The sequence below is a fragment of the Adiantum capillus-veneris genome, chromosome 11, assembly GCF_014529385.1.
Source record: "Adiantum capillus-veneris isolate H3 chromosome 11, ASM1452938v2, whole genome shotgun sequence".
Taxonomy (NCBI): Eukaryota; Viridiplantae; Streptophyta; class Polypodiopsida; order Polypodiales; family Pteridaceae; genus Adiantum; species Adiantum capillus-veneris.
Genome location: NC_140941.1, coordinates 99,674,327 through 99,693,295, shown reverse-complemented (window position 1 = coordinate 99,693,295; position 18,969 = coordinate 99,674,327). Strand labels below are relative to the sequence as shown.

The 18,969-nt window shown below is 44.1% G+C and overlaps 1 protein-coding gene across 1 annotated transcript in view; it reads left to right on the top strand.

Annotated features, from left to right (window-relative positions):
• LOC147447726 (ureide permease 2-like) overlaps window positions 1-18,969 on the top strand; it is an 85,042-nt gene that overhangs the window by 18,351 nt on the left and 47,722 nt on the right. The window contains exons 2-3 of the mRNA XM_086523443.1: window positions 5,747-5,885; window positions 6,022-6,187. Of these exons, the coding sequence (XP_086379569.1) occupies window positions 5,747-5,885; window positions 6,022-6,187 (305 nt within the window). The remainder of the gene's footprint in view (window positions 1-5,746; window positions 5,886-6,021; window positions 6,188-18,969) is intronic.

The window sequence follows — 18,969 nt, the reverse complement described above, 5'->3', positions numbered from 1 at the left end:
ACATTGCATTTGCAGTGGGAGTAGTAAGTCGATACATGTCAAACCCAGGCAAGAAACATTGGGAGGCAGTGAAAGGAATATTGAGATACCTGAAAGCTACAAAGAGTATGCGTATATGCTATGGGAGTCATGAGCTAAGTGTAAAGGGTTTTACAAACTTAGATTATGCAAGTGGCTTAGACAACCGAAGGTCTACGTGAGGGTATGTCTTCACATTGGCTGGTGGAGCAGTATCATGGCGTTCTAGATTACAAGATTGTGTTACTCAGTCTACTACAGAGGCTGAATATGTTGCAGCATCAGAGGCATGCAAAGAATCAATTTGGCTTAATCGACTAGTAACAGATTTGGGAATCAAAGAAGAGATGCCTGTGTTATATTGTGATAGTCAAAGTGCTATACAATTGGCTCGCAATCCAGTTTATCACTCAAAGACAAAGCATGTGGATGTGAAGTATCATTTCATTAGGGAAATGCTCGAGGATAAGAAACTTCAGCTTGTCAAAGTTCACACCACAGAAAATCCTCCTGATCTACTTACAAAAGGACTTCCCTCAGAGAGCTTTGCACATTTTCGCAAGCAGTTAGGTGTAGGGTAGTACATCACTTGTCTACATCTCTTGTATATTAGCTTGTATAGTAGCTTCTCTCACACTTAAAGTACCACATTGGACCTTATGTGGGAGGTTGTTGGGGTATAAAGCCCAATGTGGTCGCCCAGGTAAGTGGGCGGGCCGCCAGGTATGTACACATATTCTTTTGTAAAAACCTAATAAGAACTCACTATGCTCTACACATTACAGTAGAGCGAGTTCACCATATCGTTGTGCTCTTCTTCTCGCACTCTCTCTCGCGTCGCACTTCCGCTCGTACTCCTTCACAACGCATGCTTGCCCAGAGCACTAGGTTGCGACGAAGACCACCTTCGTGCAGTGTAGTGGAAACGACTTGAAGGGGATCCCTAGTCCTGCTCCAGCCGGGCCTCCAACAAACTCTATAAACAAAGGGCCCTACACTGAATTGCGTTTGCTTTTCTTCGTGGTGGTGTGGAAACTGCTCAACATGGCGAATATCTTGTTCTAACTGCTAGGTGGGTTCGATTTTCTTTTTCTTTGCTTTGTTTTTTTTCCAGTTTGCATTCCTTGCTCTTGTTTTGTATGTGTATGTGTGTGTGTGTGTGCGCGCGCGCATGTGTGTGTGAGTGTACATGTGTTGGGTGTGTGTGAGAAGCTTGGTTTTTGCATGCTTTGTTTTTTTGTGCTCCTTTCCAAAGTAGTGGGTGGGTGAGTGTGTGTGTGTGCGCACGTATGGATGGTTGCGTGTCTGGGTGTGAGTAAAGTTTGTTTAGAGCATGTTTCCTCGTTTGATTTCATTGGTTTCCTTTTCCTATTTTTCATTGTGTTCCTTGTCTTCTGCGTTGCTTGTACGTTTGCATTGGTTGGTGGGTTTGCAGTTGTTGGCTTACCGCTCTACTCTCTACTCACTCTACTAGGTTTCTACATCAAGTTTTCAAAGATTGTTGTCTTCAAAGCCTCCTTCATTGTCTTCTTGGGGTTCCCTCCCCAACTGTGCTCTTCAAGAGCCACCTTCAATAAGTGGATTGGTTTTCATCCTGGCTGATAAGTCTAGGGCGTCAATTTCACTCCAAATAGAATAAACACTATAGAGCAATGGAACATAGCCAATAGACTCAACAATAGACTCCAAACCCAATGGAACTTGACTAACTCATGGAACCAGTACAGACTCTGGCTAGTAGCACACTCGGCTCCAAGCCTTGGACTCACGGGTACTATGGGGGTGTCGAGGCTCCGATTGTGAGGGGAGAGTGTAGTTGTGCGAGTGCTAGACTGAACACAAGACTCGAGACTCTAGACTCATAGGATGTCTATGATGCATACAATGAATATCCCTGACAATCCCAACTATGCCTATCTCCGAACTACGGCGGTGGTGAACTAGCCACGGTGTCTACTAAACCACCTCTCCTTGTGTTTGCCTAGGGAGTCTGCCACGTGCCACTGCCCAGACAAGAGTCCAAAAATCTTCAGTCTCTATCTCACACTATCGAAGTAGGCATGCCATGTAGTCTACAAATCTACGAGACAAACAATTTGTAGGCTTTCACTGTCTTCTTTACCGGTACGAAGAGAGCCTACTTGCTGAATCTGTTTATTACTGTCCCAATGCCAACTCTGAGTCTTCAGAAGATCAAAGATGAAATCTATTGTTATACTCTCCCAAGATCGGTCAGGAATAGGTAAAGGTTGTAAGAGTCCTACCGATTTGTGCATGTCAAACTTTACCTTTTGACACACCAAGCAAGTGCACACAAATCCATCCATGTCCCTTTTGAGCTGAGGCCAATTGAAATACTTTTCCACCCTTTTCAAGTCCCTCGATGCCTCTATGCCCGACATAAGGAGGAATGCACACTCCGTCAGTACCTTTTTCCTCAGACCACCTGAATCGCTCAGAGAAATAAGAAAATAGTCCATTTAGCAACAGTCTCTATCTTGGCCGGGTCCATCTATACACCCTTTTCTAAGATGATGTGCCCCAAAAAGTGTATCTCGGGTAGGAAGAACTCCCTCTTCTCCCGGTTGATAACCAATTTGTGTTTCTGCAATGCCCCAAAAACCTGTAAGAGATATTTCCTATGTTCCTTTTCATTCTTGGAGAACATGATGGTGTCATCAAAGAAGGTTCCCACAAAGTGTCTATGCTCTTTAAAAATCAGGTCCATTATTTTGTTGAACGTTGTAGGAGCATTTGTGAGACCGAAAGACATCACCAATTACTCGTATAATCCAAAGAATGTCCTAAATGTTGCCTTGTATACATCTTTAGTGTTAGGAAATAGGACGTAGTTAAGTAGATATTAGAGTAGTTTACTTAACGGAGAGATAATTTTCACACATAAGAGATTATAGAGTAGAGAGAGAGAGAGAGAGAGAGAGAGAGAGAGAGAGAGAGAGAGAGCACACACGCTATACGTGGTTCACCCAATGTGGGCTACATCCACGGGAAAGCAGCCACTCAATGGATTTAGTACTTCAAACAAAAAAGTAGGTTACAAAGGGATTATACCCTTAATAGAGCTCCCGCCTTGCTTCACTCTCACCGGCAGCCGTGTGTACCCGCCCTTGTGTAGACAAGTCCAAGTTGGACTCTCCAATGCGCCCATGTGTGGCCGCCCTTGAGAAGACAAGTCCACATTGAATTCGGCCACCAACCATTGACTTCCCACCTTTGGCCACCGGCCATTGATTACCGGCCACTGGCCAACCGGCCACCTCACATCAACTTCACAATGTACCACAATACATTTTGTGTGTAGAAGAAACCTTTTCTATAGGCCAAATGATCTGGCCTCTCTCATGAGAAACCGATTGGCTGTTTTCCGACCACTTTCCAGTCATTGTCCGGCCATAATATTCCGGCGAAAGGAATATTCCGACGAAGCCTTGGCCGTGAATTTTTGGTTTTCTGACGAGTGATTTTTCTTCACGCACGATGGCTTCTCCTCATAACGGTGGCTTTACAAATGTGCGTTTTAATACAAAAAATTACAAGGGGTAAATCAGGCTCCATTGACATTTAGGAGCGCGTGGTCTGATGATAGCTACTTTCCATATTGACTCTACTAAAGCAGGAAGAACCCCGTAGTCTATCAAGTATAAATCATCGATTCTTGGCATTGAAAACCTATTCTTGATGGTAATTTTATTGAGAGCTATGTAGTCAATGTATATTCTCCAAGATCCATCTTTCTTCAAAACAAGTAGCATTAGTGAACAAAAAGGCAGTACTAGGTTGAATTAGACCCTTTTGAGAAGTTCTTTAACTTGGTTCATTATGTTGTTATTTTGGGCTTTGCTCACTCGGTCTTGTGCTCCAACATCTATAGAAACTAAAAAATGGAGCTAACGTTTGTATGCCTTCAAGAATGCTCTCCGAATCAATGCGGATTGAGCAAAATGCCTTGAAAGAGAAATATTGTGGGTCCTCCAATGAGCTTGAGGATTGTACTTGCTAAACCATTGAATGCTTGGAAGTACATTGTAACAGGCTTGGACACCCAAGCGAGAAATCAATAGCAACAACCAGATATTGCAACAAATTGAACTAGAGAGAGAGAGAAAGAGAGAGAGAGAGTTGACACGAAGTGACGGAGTTTTGCTTCTAGATGCACGAACCCCAAAGACTGGTGCCCCTTTGTGTGGTGCTTTCTTGATTGATGATCACAAAGTACTACCACCGGGAGGTGTGCTATGTGTGAGGTGTGCTATGTGTCAGGCTTCTAAGCGGGTCTACTAGAGCATCACCCTCCCGGCCTTTGTATACAGTACAAGGGGGCCCTAAACTAGGCACCCCCAAAAGCATAGTCTCTAAAAACATTTTCTCAACAAAATCCCACACCAAAGGCCTGCCTAAAAAACTGTTGTATGGCTGTCTGTGTGCTTCTGCGACTTGCGGTGATGAATTCTCAGCACTTTGCATCAGTTTTTGGGGTTTTGTCTGGCCACTTTACTTCAATGTCCACTTTAATGGACATCGTCTTTGAGTAATACCACGTCATCACACTTGTGACATACATCACATCTATTCAACTTTTTGACCAAGAAATCACCATGAAACCCAATGCAGTGCTTTGTTAAGAGAACATTCTGGATGGGATCGCATAGTTTGACCATGTATGATTGTGTTTTCTGAAGTAAAGTGGTCATAGGGAGTATCTAAGGATCATTTTTGGGGCATTCGAGAAGAAGATTGTAGTTATCAATGGCAAGAAGATTGGGTCTTGATGAGGGAGATTCATTTCTTGGTACACATTGTATATTAATTGTGAAATTTGTTAGGACATCTATTAATCGATTCTTCTCTTCATCAACATTGAGGAGAGGGTGCTAATGAAGCAAAGTAGATCCTTGGATGGAGCCCTATGGATCTTTATTGAGCTTTTGGCTGATGTTGTAGGTGGTCGCAAGCGATAGTCAGGATCATAGTGATGCTTTGTAGGATAGAACTCTTTATCAAGAAATAGCAAGGGGCCTAGGACACCTTGGGATAAAGTGATACATCATCCCAATGGTGACTGTACTATCACACTTCCAGTGGTTCTTGATCAGTCTTTGGTGACAAATCCCCTTGTTACTGGTCTTTTGCATCTATGTTGGTAGAGGTGAGCTAAAGATGCTAGATCGTGGTTTATCATTATTAAGGAAAGGAAGATTATTACTTTTTATGTGGTGAGAGGTGAGATAAAGATGTGAGGTCATGTTTTATCATCATTATGGCTGGGAAGATTTTGTGGAAGCTTGATGCGTCCATAGAAAGGTGTTGAGAGAGAGAGAGAGAGAGAGAGAGAGAGAGAGAGAGAGAGAGAGGCGGTTGGCCAGCAATGCAAGTTATGCAAGTTTTTTTAGAGGCCTAAGAGGAGGCTGCCTCCTTCGAAGAGAATTGTTCTTGATGTCAGCAATAATAGTCTGAAACAACTAGTAACAATACTCATCATAACAAATATAGTCACAGTCATGACAATCATCTCCCGTCTCTTTGCCTTTCAGAGGTGTTATCCTAGTGACAGCCAGTTTAGGAGAAAATGTTCCTTATGAGGAGCAATTTCCCCCTCCACCTAAATGTGCAATTATTTTGATTTTGCAAGACCTTATGGACCAAAATCTAAGCATTAAAGATTGGTACAAGGGAAGAAACCTTAACCATTTTTATATTTGGTTCTCAGGATAATTGGCCTTCTGTTGCATTTGCCATGATTGGAGGACTTGTTTTGAGTATTGGCAACTTATCCACGCAATATGCTTGGGCGTTTGTGGGCCTTTCTGTAACTGAGGTGGTATCTTCAAGCATTGCTGTTGTTGTGGGTGAGCTTTTATTCCATTAGTTTGTTTCACTTGTGTTTATTGAGTTAAAACATTTGACAAAGGAAGTCCTGAGACATGATTTTGTGTTTAGGAAAGAGTCTAAAGAGTAGTCTTATGTTTATCTTTCTTGCAACAGGTACAACTATGAATTATTTTCTAGACGACCGCATAAACCGTGCGGAAATTTTGTTTCCTGGCGTTGGTTTCTTTTTAGTTGCAGTTTGCTTAGGTGCAGCCGTTCACACTTCAAATGCAAATGACAACAAAGCTAAACTTAAGTCAACATATCAAGAAGATCCCAAGTAGGACTCTCTCTCTCTCTCTCTCTCTCTCTCTCTCTCTCTCTCTCTCTCTCTCTCTCTCTCTCGTGTTAAGAGTAAAACCAACTACTATACTTGTGTAATGTGCAACGGAAGTGAATGATGGTGTAAGCTCAAGATGAGTGAACAGTGAGTGCTCAAGGTTCCTTTTACTTTAAAGGAAGGGAGAGCCTTCCTTGCTTAGAGAGAGAATGTGCAATGACCAAAACAAAGAGAGTGGAAAACTGTGAGTGCAAAGTGCATGAGAGTGCTAGAGAGAGAGAGAGAGAGAGAGAAGAGACTACACCAGATGGGGTCCCAAACCCCCCTCCAAGGGCCCCCCTCTCTATTGCTAAAGAGGTATTTGCATTAGATTGCACAAGGTATGGTACAATGTTTCTAGATGATGTGGTACTTGATGACGAGAATGTCGGCGTCGATGACGACGACAATGACTATGAAGGTGACTATGACAACGATGGTTTCGAAGCCGAGGTCAAGATCTACGAGGCTAATGGCTGAAAACTGAAAACACTAGCTGAATTGTGAGCTGAAAACAGATCGCTGGCTGATCTGCTGTGGTGGGGAGAACCTAGGATCTGCTACCGGAAAATGGCGGTACGGCGAGGCTAAGGGCTGATCTAAAAACGCTGGTCTTCTTGGCTGAAAAATGCTGATGCTTGTATGCAAAAACGCTGGTCTTCCTGCTTGAGAACACGTTGGAGAGCCTGCTGGTCTGCTAGGTACTGTGCTCTGCTTTCTCCCAACGCCCTATGGCCACTTATATAGCCCTCATAATCTGGGTCAAGCAGAGCAGATAAAGCCCCATGATTTTTATTTTAAAGTCACTTATAATGAGTGACATAAGAGGTGGTTCCTATGCAATGAATTCTTGGAGTGCAAAATGCTCATGATGGGTGCTATGGGTTGTGCAATCAGGGGGTATGCAGCTACTCTAAATGCCTAGACATGCACGACCCTTGTACAGGCTCACAAGGGTGCCAGAACACTTCCTATGCTACCTAAACCCTAGAAGTAGGAATACCTTGTCCACATGCACATAGGGTTAGATGTGCACCACTGCACGTGACATCCCCCCCTTTTCAAGGTGAGGTACTGGTATCGAGCTGCATGGCTTCTTTGTAGTCTACCAACGACTCAGGTTAATCTTCATCAACCCACACTGCCTCGTGGGTTCCTCGATCTTTGAACTTCAAAAGGTCTTGTCGTGCTTGCTTCTTTGATCCATGGCGAAACCGATGCAGCAAAATTTTCTCCAGTTCTATGAGTTCTTCTTCAATCCTTTGGTGGGTCTTCCTGAAACAACTCCAACCAAGAAACATGGAAAACGTTGTGCACTGATCATGAGCTATACTACTGCAATTTCATAGAAACCACATTTATCTTTTTAATGACTAGAAATGGACCATACATACGAAAAGACAACTTTGGACACTTTTTTCCTACTTGCTTAAGACATTGTTTCATGATCCTAAGATAGACCCAATCCCCTTCCTTCATAGTAACATCCTGACGATGCTTATTAGCCTGACGTGAATAAGACTCCTAAACCTTGCTTAGCCGAAGCTTCACACTCTTAGTAATCTCGTCCAAAAGCTGGCATTAGGCATTTGATTGACCGATTGAGTCAACAAAGACTAAAACGGACGGCCAAATGCTGCCTCATACGGAGTTCTACCAATGGCACTGGAATATGAGTCATTCAAAATTGCTTAAACTAATGGGAGATATTGCTCCCAATGAGACTGTTGATCATGCATATAAGACTTCAAAACATCAAAAGCCAATTGATTGTAGATCTCAGTTTGACCGTCGGACTATGGGTGAATTGCGGATGAGAAATTCAGCTTGGTGCCAAAATTTTCAAAAGGTGCTTTCAAAAACTGACATGAATTTGACATCCCTATCTGACACAGCCGACTTTGGCAAACCACAAAGGGGATACCAGTGCTGAATGAATAGACGTGCTACATCTTGTGCTGTTATTGTGGCCTTACAAAGAATCAACATGCAAAATTTGCTGAAACGATCAAGAATGGTTAAACATTGAGTATTCCTTGAATGCAAACGAGATGGAAGATTAGTCACAAAATCCATGGAAATGTCCTAAAATGGTCCTTCGAGAATAGAGAGCAGTAGCAAGAGGCCTTGCTGCTTACCCCTAGGGGCTTTTACTTTTTGACAAATGGAACACTATGTGACATACGTAAACACATCTTTTCGCATTTTAGGGCAAAAAAAGGATCTTTCTACCTTTTCTAAAGTGGTATTCGTGCCTCTGTGCCCACCCGTGAGTGCATCATGTGCATCGTGCAATACTTGCCTAAGAGGAGGCAATACACAAAGACGGGGACGAAAATACAAAAGACCCTCATGAATGAAATAATTGCTAGGCCCTTGGAAAGCAAGAGCCTGCAACCATCGCTTACCAAACTTTGAATCTGCATACTTGTTCTTCATGCTGTCAAAAGAAACTCCTTGAATGGAGACTGCTAAACTAGACTCAAAAGTCAAAATCTGTCCTTTGCGACTTAACCGATCTACAACATGGTTAGCTTTACCAGGAATATATTCAATCAAACCTCCAAATTGCTCAAAAAACTGAGACCACCGTGCTTGGCGGTCTCTCCAATGTGCATTAGGCATAGACCGAAGCCATTTGAGGGCTTGATGATCAGTACAAACAGTAAACTCTCTACCATACAAAAAATGCTTCCAATGCTTGAGAGAATGAATCACAGAGAGAAGTTCTTTATCGTACACAGATTAATTCCTTTCAGCAATGTTCAACTTTCTACTAAGAAATGCAACTAGACGGCCATGTTGTTGTAGCACAACTCCGATGGCGATGTTGCTCACATGCGTCCATCCCTCAAAGTGGTCATCCTAAGAGGCAAGGATGAGACACGGAGCCTCATGTACAATTCCTTGAGTAGATTTTTTATCAGGTGTTAACTTAGGTTTATTTTGAGATTTGTTCTCTCCCTTAGATTCATTGTGAGAGTTCTGTGCTCTAGGTGTAGAGGAAGATTGAGAAGAAGAGTTACCGTTACGCTTACCATTGGTCTTACCGTTCTTACCATTGGGTAGGTTCGGAGGATTCTGAGTGGTACTTTGAGATGATTTGGCCTCCTTAGGCTTGCCTTTTTTGTGCTTCATTTCTTGGGTGAGAGCTATCGCCACTGCGGTGTTGTAGTCCGTAGGGTTGAAGACTTGTACATCAAACTTGATGAACTCGTCTAATCCAAAAAGGAAAGCCTCCTTTCTTTCGGCATCCGATTTGCGCAATTGGACGCCAATCTACAAAATACGGTTAGAAAAAGACATGACAAGGGTACCATTTTGCTTAAGACCACTCAATCTTCTTTATACCAATCTAGGTATTGTGGCGACATGAAGCGCGCCTTGAGCTTGTCCTCGAAGTCGCTCCAATTGAGAGAGAGAGAGAGAGAGAGAGAGAGAGAGAGAGAGAGAGAGAGAGAGAGACGCCAGGTGCGGCACTGTTAAGGTGCTCCGCCAACTATGACTCTTGCCATGCTTGATACCAATTAATAGCATCACCCGCTAGATACATGGCAGCAGTCAAAACTTTATTGTTGCTTGTTTTCTTGTTAGTCGCAAAGTAAGCATTAAATTGATGCAACCAAGAATGAATCAGAGAAGCATCCATCTTACCATCATACTTACTAAATGTCAACTTCTCAGTGAGTGGATTGTTGGAGTCGTCGCCTCTACCTGTGCTACGAGATGATTCACCGGCCTCCTTGAGTGGCTCGGTCTTAGGGTGAGTACTTGTAGGATCAACTCTTGTAGGCATTGGTCCCGCTTCTCTTCGGCCGCTATGCGTTGAGCCTCACGTGATTGCTCACGCTCAAGCTCCATAGCTGCCCTTCGTTCTTCGGCCGCCATGCGTGCTTGCTCATGCTCAAGCGCCATGTCTGCTCTTCTTTCTTCCATGGCGGCACGTTGCACCTCTTATTGTAGCATCATCGACTTGACCAAATCCTCCTTCGGGTTTGGTGCAATCCGTGGCGTAGATGGGGATGGGGGAGGATCAGAGAACAATCCTCTTGGTATAGGGACTTCTGACTCTCCTCTAACTCCACTTTCATTAAAGTATCCATTCCGCTTCTGGTGATTACCATGCACTGAGTTCTTGGGGTTCTTGAGGTCTTGAGGTTCTTGAGTTCTTGAAGGTCGTGAGGTCTTGAGGTTCTTGGCTTGCAATCTGCGTTTAAGAAGGCTTTGCTCTTACCCAAGCTCAACTTTTTCCTGCGGGTGCACCCCTTGGTGGCCTTGCGCTCACACCAAGGTTGCTTTTTCCCACCTTATGTCAATTGGCATGCCGCTAAGTGCAAGGTCCACTCTCAATGAGTGGAAAAGAGGAACGAGGGGAGGCTGAACAAGCCCTTCTTTTCTGGGTTACCTGCCACTCTTCAAAAACACAGATTAGGGATCGACACGCCCAAGTGGTCTTGGGTTAGGTGTGACCACAAGCAGCGAAAAAATAAAATAAAATTATTGTGCTTCTTTACTTGAGTGATGATATTGAACACTGCCAAAGAGCTCTGATACCAGCGTAATGTGCAATTGAACCGAATGATGGTGTAAGCGCAGGATGAGTGAATAGTGAGTGCTCAAGGTTCCTTTTACTTTAGAGGAATGGAGAGCCTTCCTTGCTTAGAGAGAGAGAATGTGCAATGAACAAAACAAAGTGTGGAAAACTGTGTGCAAAGTGCATGAGAGTGCTAGAGAGAGAGAGAGAGAGAGAGAGAGAGAGAGAGAGAGAGAGAAGAGATGACACCAGATGGGGTCCCAAACCCCCCTCCAAGGGCCCCCCTCTCTATTGCTAGAGAGGTATTTGCTTTAGATTGTACAAGGTATGGTACAATGCTTCTAGATGTTATGGTACTTGACGACGAGAATGTCGACGTCGATGACGACAACGATGACTATGAAGGTGACTATGACGACGATGGTGTCGACATCGAGGTCAAGATCTGCGAGGCTAATGGCTGAAATCTGAAAACGCTAGGTGAATTGCTCTGAGTCTGCTGCGACTACGACGCTATGGACCGGATCGGATGTGGCCGACGCGTCAATGGCTGAAAACTAAAGACGCTAGCTGAATTGTGGGTTGAAAACAGATCACTGGCTGATCTGCTGTGGTAGGGAGAACCAGCGAGGATCTGCTACCGGAAAATGGTGGTACGGCGAGGCTAAGGGCTGATCTGAAAACGCTGGTCTTCTTGGCTGAAAAATGCTGATGCTTGTCTGCAAAAACTGTAAGGTGCAGCGGAATGAATGCTGTATTTTCTCAAGATTAGTGATCTTTATTTGCTCAAGGTTCCTTTTAGTTCTTAGGGAAGGAGAGAGCCTTCCATCTTTATGGAGAGTGCTATGATCACGAACAAAGCGAGTGGATATTGTGCGTGCAAGTGAATGAGACTGAGAGAAGGAGAGAAAAGAGAAATACGACACCAGAGACCTTGTAAAACCCTCCTCCGAAGGCCCCACTCTCGTCGGCGAGAGTGGTCTACTTATGATTGCACAAAGTGGTACAATGCGAATGCAATGGACTGATGCAACTTGGACTATGCCGATGACGACGAGGGTGATGACGACGACGACTTAGGGCTGAAATCTGTGGTCTTCTATCTACTGAATTTCGGAATTGTTGAGTGGCCAAAAATGACTGTTTTGGCTGCGTTTTTATGGGCTGAAATTGGGGGAACTGCTGCAACCAATGGGGGTGAATCTGCTACCTTGCTATAGGCTGAAAACCTGCGTTTTTAACTGCTGAAATTCTGCGTTTTTAACTGCTGATGTCGTTGGCTGAAAACGCTGAGGACTTGCAGGTTTGCTGGCGTTTTTGGGCTGAAAACGCTGATGATGACTTGTAGCATTTTTGGCTGAAAAACGCTAGGGCTGCCCACTGCTGGCGATGGGAGGAATCTGCAACTGCTGGGGGTCTGGGAGATGAACTGCGGTGAGGATGGGGATCCAAAACCATAGTTACCAGGAACGGGAAACCGGAACGGGAACGGGGAACGGGAACGCGGAACAAAATGCCATTCCCTGTTACGGGTACTCACGTTTGAAACACGGAACAAGGATTCGGAACGGGAACTTGGAATGGGAACGGGGAACGGAGACCTGAAAACGACCATTCCCTGTTACTATGTCCAAAACGCTAGGGTGCTGAGGGGATATTGCTGAGAAGTCGCCTGTTGAGCGGGAAGCTTCTGCTGCCTCTTGTGCCAGAAAGTGCTAACTTGGGTTTGCTTATATACAAACTTAGCAAAATTGCCCTACCTACTTTTGTTGGAAAGTCACTTAAAAATAATATGTGAAAATAACCAAAAATAGGGAAAATAGGCTAAATGCACTGGAAAATTCCCTGACTGAATCTCATGGATTCTGAAGGGAATACTGATGATCATGTTGTGTGCAACCAGAGGATATGCATCTACACTTAGTGACTAGGCATGCACGGTCTACGAATAGACTCACAAAAGTGCCAGATCACTGCTAATCTAAACTGATTGGACTGACTGAACCCTGCTGTGGTGTAGCTTGTCCACGGACACATAGGGTTGGATGTGTCACGTGGCATCCCCTCCTTTTCAAAGTGAGGTACTGATACCGAACTGTATGGCGTCGAGGGAGATCGCCAACAGCATTTGGAATCCTGGAAGGGACTCTTCGCCGGCCCACTATGATGTGTGGGTCGTGTGGTACTTGAACTTCATAAAGGTCTGCAACGCTTGCTTCTTTGGGCCGCGCCTAAAGCGACACAAAGTCCTCTGTGGCTTCTTCCTTGCTTCAACTTCGTCTAGAGATCTGCTTCTTTCGTCTTCAAGAATCTCAAAGGCTGAAAATTCTTGAAACCATCTCCAACACAAAACCATGAACATACCCATTCCATGTAAAGTGAAGGAAAAAAATCTTGTCCTTGTTAAAGACTGTGTATGCAATGTAGATGAACATAGAGACGGAGTGACAACCCGTTCATCAAACACATGCAAACAATGCGCTCAAATCTTTCTCTTAAGATCTAGAGCAATCAACTGTGGCAATTCACAACGGAAATGCCCATGCTTGGTGCTCACACTTTCATGTGCTCTTTCGGGTACCGTGTCATGCCAAGGGAGAGACATGGAATGTGACTTCCTTGAATGCATACTTTTCAGCTTTTTATGAAAAATCCGCATACATTTGTGCTCATTCATGAGTGAAACGTCCTCAACATACAATATGTCATGCCTAGGAAAAGGGATCACATAAAGATGCTGACTAAAATACAGGAAACGGTCACGAATGAAACACTCGAACAATGCGTGCGTATGAATCATGCGAACACATAATACTTCCTGTGAGGGTTCTTTGGACCCAAGCTCGAGAGCCAAGATCGATCCTTCGGGATCTATCGAATCTTCTTGTGGGGGATCTGTGGACCTCGACTCATAAGCCAAGATCGATTCTTCGTGATTGATCGAATCTACAACGAGGTTAGCTTCGCTAGAAAAAGCATCAACTATCACATCATCCTTGTGAACAATCACATCATCTTCATGCAACTCATCATGCTTGTGAGAAATCACATCTTGGTCATGCAAATCATCATGCTTGTCATTGGCATCTAAATCATCATGCTTACCAATATCAGTCAAATCATCAGGCTTATCTTTGTCATCCAAATCATCATGCTTGTCATACAAATCATCATGCAAATCATTGTCATTCAAATCATCATCATGCTTCACACAATCATGCAAATCCTGTGTGTCATGCTTTGGAGAAAAGGAGACTGAGAGAGTCTCCTTTTCCTGATCCTGTTGAATCTGTGCCTGCATTTGAGAAAAGAGTCGCAACATCTCTTACATTCTTGCCTTGGTCTCGCGGTCATATTCTGCTTGTTTTGCTTTGTTCTCGTGATGTATGGTTGCCACTCTTTTTGTGTATTGACGCTCTATGGCTGCCATCTTTTCTTCCTGTTCACGCTCTATTTCTGCTTTTCGGTCTAACTTCTTGTCCATAAACAACTGTGGCAACTCCTTCATAGGAGTTAGTGCAATCGGTGTCGTAGATGGAGAAGGGTCAGAAAAACCTCCTGGTGTGGAAAATTCTTCTTCGCCTCTCTCATGCTAATCACCTCCAAACGAAGTATCCATTCCGCTTCGAGTGATGATCATTCTGAAGTCGTGGGTTCTTGTGGTCTTGGGTTCTTAAGTTCACGAGGAACTTGGGTTCTTGAGGGTCTTCGGTTCTTGGGTCCTTGGGGTCTTGAGGTTCTTGAGGTTTTCTTTCGCTTGCAAACCGCGTTTGAGAAGTATCTTCTCTTCACCCGAGTTCTACTCTTTTCCGCGGGCGCACCCCTTGGCGGCCTTTCGCTCACACCAAGGTTGCTTTTTTCCACCTCACGTTGATTGGTGGGCCGCTAAGTGCACGGTCCGCTCTCAATGAGTGAAAAGAGACACAAGGGGAGGCTGGACAAGCCCTTCTTTCTTGGGATTCCTGTCACTCTTCAACAAAACACGATTAGGAATCGACACGCCCAAGCGAACTTGGGTTCGTGCAACCTCAACAAGCAAAAAATAAAAAGAATTCTTGTGGTTCTTTCCTTGAGTGATACAGAACACTACCAAAGCTCTGATACCAATGTTAGGTGCAGCGGAATGAATGTTGTATTTTCTCAAGATTAGTGATCTTTATTTGCTAAAGGTTCCTTTTAGTTCTTAGGGAAGGAGAGAGCCTTTTGTCTTTATGGAGAGTGCTATGATCACGAACAAAGCGAGTGGATATTGTGCGTGCAAGTGAATGAGATTGAGAGAAGGAGAGAGAAGAGAAATACGACACCAGAGACGTTGTAAAACCCTCCTCCGAAGGCCCCACTCTCGTCGGCGAGAGTGGTCTACTTATGATTGCACAAAGTGGTACAATGCGAATGCAATGGACTGATGCAACTTGGACTATGCCGATGACGACGACGGTGATGACAACGACGACTTAGGGCTGAAATCTGTGGTCTTCTATCTACTGAATTTCAGAACTGTTCGGTGGCCGAAAATGATTGTTTTGGCTGCGTTTTTATGGGCTGAAATTGGGGGAACTGCTGCAACCAATGGGGGTGAATCTGCTACCTTGCTATAGGCTGAAAACCTGCGTTTTTAACTGCTGAAATTCTGCGTTTTTAACTGCTGATGTCGTTGGCTGAAAACGCTGAGGACTTGCAGGTTTGCTGGCGTTTTTGGGCTGAAAACACTGATGATGACTTGTAGCGTTTTTGGCTGAAAAACGCTAGGGCTGCCCACTGCTGGCGATGGGAGGAATCTGCAACTGCTGGGGGTCTAGGAGATGAAGGCGACCATGCAAGAGGTGGAAACGCTAGGGCTGAAGTGCGGCGAGGATGGGGATCCAAAATGCTAGGGTGCTGAGGGGATACTGCTGAGAAGTTGCCTATTGAGCGGGAAGCTCCTGCTGCCTCTTCTGCCAGAACGTGCTAACTTGAGTTTGCTTATATACAAACTTAGCAAAATTGCCCTACCTACTTTTGTTGGAAAGTCACTTAAAAATAATAAGTGAAAATAACCAAAAATAGGGAAAATAGGCTAAATGCACTGAAAAATTCCCCTGACTAAATCTGGTGGATTCTGAAGGGAATACTAATGATCATGCTGTGTGCAACCAGAGGATATGCATCTACACTTAGTGACTAGGCATGCACGGTCTACGAATAGACTCACAAAAGTGCCAGATCACTGCTAATCTAAACTGACTGGACTCACTGAACCCTGCTGTGGTGTAGCTTGTCCACGGACACATAGGGTTGGATGTGTCACGTGACAAAAACACTGGAGAGCCTGCTGGTCTGCTGGGTATTGTGCTCTGCTTGTGTCTTCTGCTTTCTCCCAGCACCCTATGGCCACTTATATAGCCCCCATAATCCAGGTCGAGCAATGCAAATAAAGCCCCATGATTTGGATTTATTTTAAAGTCGCTTATTTAAAAAGTGACATAAGAGGTGGTTCCTATGCAATGAATTCTTGCAGTACAAAAGGCTCATGTTGGGTTCTATGGGTTGTGCAATCAAAGAATATGTAGCTACTCTTAGTGCCTGGACATGCACGGCTCACAAGGGTGCCAGAACACTTCCTAGGCTACCCAAACCCATGAAGTAGGAATAGCTTGTCCACATGTACATAGGGTTAGATGTGCACGTGACAACTTGTAAGGAGGCAAAACAAATATTGGTCTTCTCCCTCAGTTTGGACTGTTTGTCACAAATGGGAGCGCTTAACCAAATCAAATATATTCTGATAATAGAATTTATCACTTAATACCGAAGCCAATTGATATAGAGAGAAAGAGTGAGAGAAAAGAAGATCGACACAGTACTAGGGACTAGAAGACCAGAAGATGGGCTGGTCCTCCCCTGTAGGAGTACCTCTATTATTGGGGAGAAGTCTATCCAAGCACTTGAACCAAATGTATTACCTCGTTCATCCTAGATTAGACTTGATGGTACTCGGAAGCCTCAGCTTCCTATTCTCTGGGCAAAAAACCCTATTCCCAGGAATCTCCGTTCCTTACTCATAATTCCTGAGAACCAAGGTTCTCACCTCTAGAACTCACCTTCCAGACTAATGGCATGGCATCCCTTAAGGACCTCATGTCCAGGAAAGCAGAGTTGTTGCTAAGATTTCTATTGGAAGAGGACTTTGGAAATAGAGTCAAAAAAGGAGTTACCTTGGTAATCTCAACTCCATGATCCCAACTCGAGTCTACCACTCTCAGATCCGTGGATCTACTCCCAAACTCAGGGTACAAAACCCTTGGGGTGATCCGGCTTTATTTCCTCAAAGCACTTTTCAACCTGCAAAGGGTATCTTGCCTTCCTCTGCTCCTACTTCCCCATATAGAGGAAGTACACCTACAAACAAACACTCAGAGATCAAAACATGAAAATCGTTACTTGTGAAGTCTTGAAACTTGGAACGCAACTCGGTTCTCGAAAAAGCAATTCCCCGGAAGAGATCTCTACGTAGAGAACCCTCTCTTCCAATCCTAGAGGCGTGCTCGTTCCTTCTCGTAAATCAGCCCCGTCTACGATGTCTATGGGCTGAAAAAACAGAGAACAGCAGCGTATTGTGATGGGAAAAATATTCGTAGGCACTTCCTCGCAATGAAACTCGCCCACTTGGTCCTGGCAACATTGGGTACACTTGGGGCAACCATGGGAGTCCTGGGTGGCTGAAATCTGCGGTAACAGGGACTGATCCTCGGCGCTAGTCTTTGTGGTACCAATGAGTGAGAGAGAGTCCGCTTTTATAGCTCTTGGCAGCCGGCATGAATAGAGGGGATCTTCCCGCCCACTTATTAAGTGGACGGCCGGACACATTAAAAAATGATTTGAACCTGCCAAAAACTCAATAAAAACCTTATAAGCTGAAAAGAATGCTTACATAATCACAACCCAAGCGTCCCTGGATGCAGTCTCATGCACAGATGCAATGCGAACATAGACTCCTTTACGGGAAAGCATCTGCTTGCCGGAAAAGAAACTCGCTTTCTTAGAAAACATCCGCATTTCCTTTTAAAGTTTCCTGTGAACCGATCTTTCTTCAAGTGCTTGCTCATTTCTTGTGCACAATTCTAACTCCGTTCAGAATACCTCCTAACTTTGGAATATTCCCTTTCCTATGCTCCCATCACCCACCCTGCGACGTATCAGGAGTACCCATCACGTAGTCCTTTTTCACCAAACTTATGGTACAATCTCCTTCGCAATGCTCTATGCACCCATCCCATGACACATCAGAGATGTCCGTTTCGGATGGTCAAATACTCCTTCTCAATGCTCTATGCACCCATTCGATGTGACGTATCAGAAGTACCCATTCTTGCTGGCCCTATAGGTATTCTTGTTCATAGTGCTCGCGTCATTACTCCGAATGAGGAACTAGAAATATTTGTACTCGGATGCCTTAATCAAGTAAAACCCTCGCATTTATAAATCCAATCATTTAATATTATTCTTCTTGACGTCTCAAGCAAGAAAGCCCTCTCGCTAATAAATCCAATAATTCATTTAGAATAATATTTCCTTCAGATAAAGCTAATTTAGCAGCATTGTCGTACAAGACCATCCATACTACTGCATCTGCTAGATGCACGGCCAATGACTTGTAGAAGTAGGATGTATTGAGACTGACTGGGCAAAAACATAGCTCTCTCTCTCTCTCTCTCTCTCTCTCTCTCTCTCTCTCTCTCTCTCTCTCTCTCTCTCTCTCTCGGGAGTTCCAGACACCCATGATTGCAAGGAGCTTCATAGCATCGACGGAGGCTTGAACAGAGGATCCATACCATTCTAGCTCAATATGCAAGACACGCAGTTAGAGTACTGGCCATAGAGGATATTTATGAGATGTGCCAGTGACTAATCATGGATATCATATTCCTTGATGGTCACACATTATCCACTCACCTTGATTGAGATTGTATCATTCACTGTATCAGCCCTTCACTCATTGTATCAGCTATTACTTATACCTTGCACAGTTCCAGTTAGTTGCTTAGGTCACTTCCAACAGTTTAGAATGTTACAATTTATTTTTTCAGTACCATTTAGTCTTTTCTTTTCAGTACTCAGACAGTATATCAGTTTCATCACTTTGTAACTTTTTGGTCTCAAAGGTCAAGTTGAAGATTTTTTGGTCTCATAGGGAGTCTGCCAGTAGAGAAGAGACAAAATCAGAGCGTAG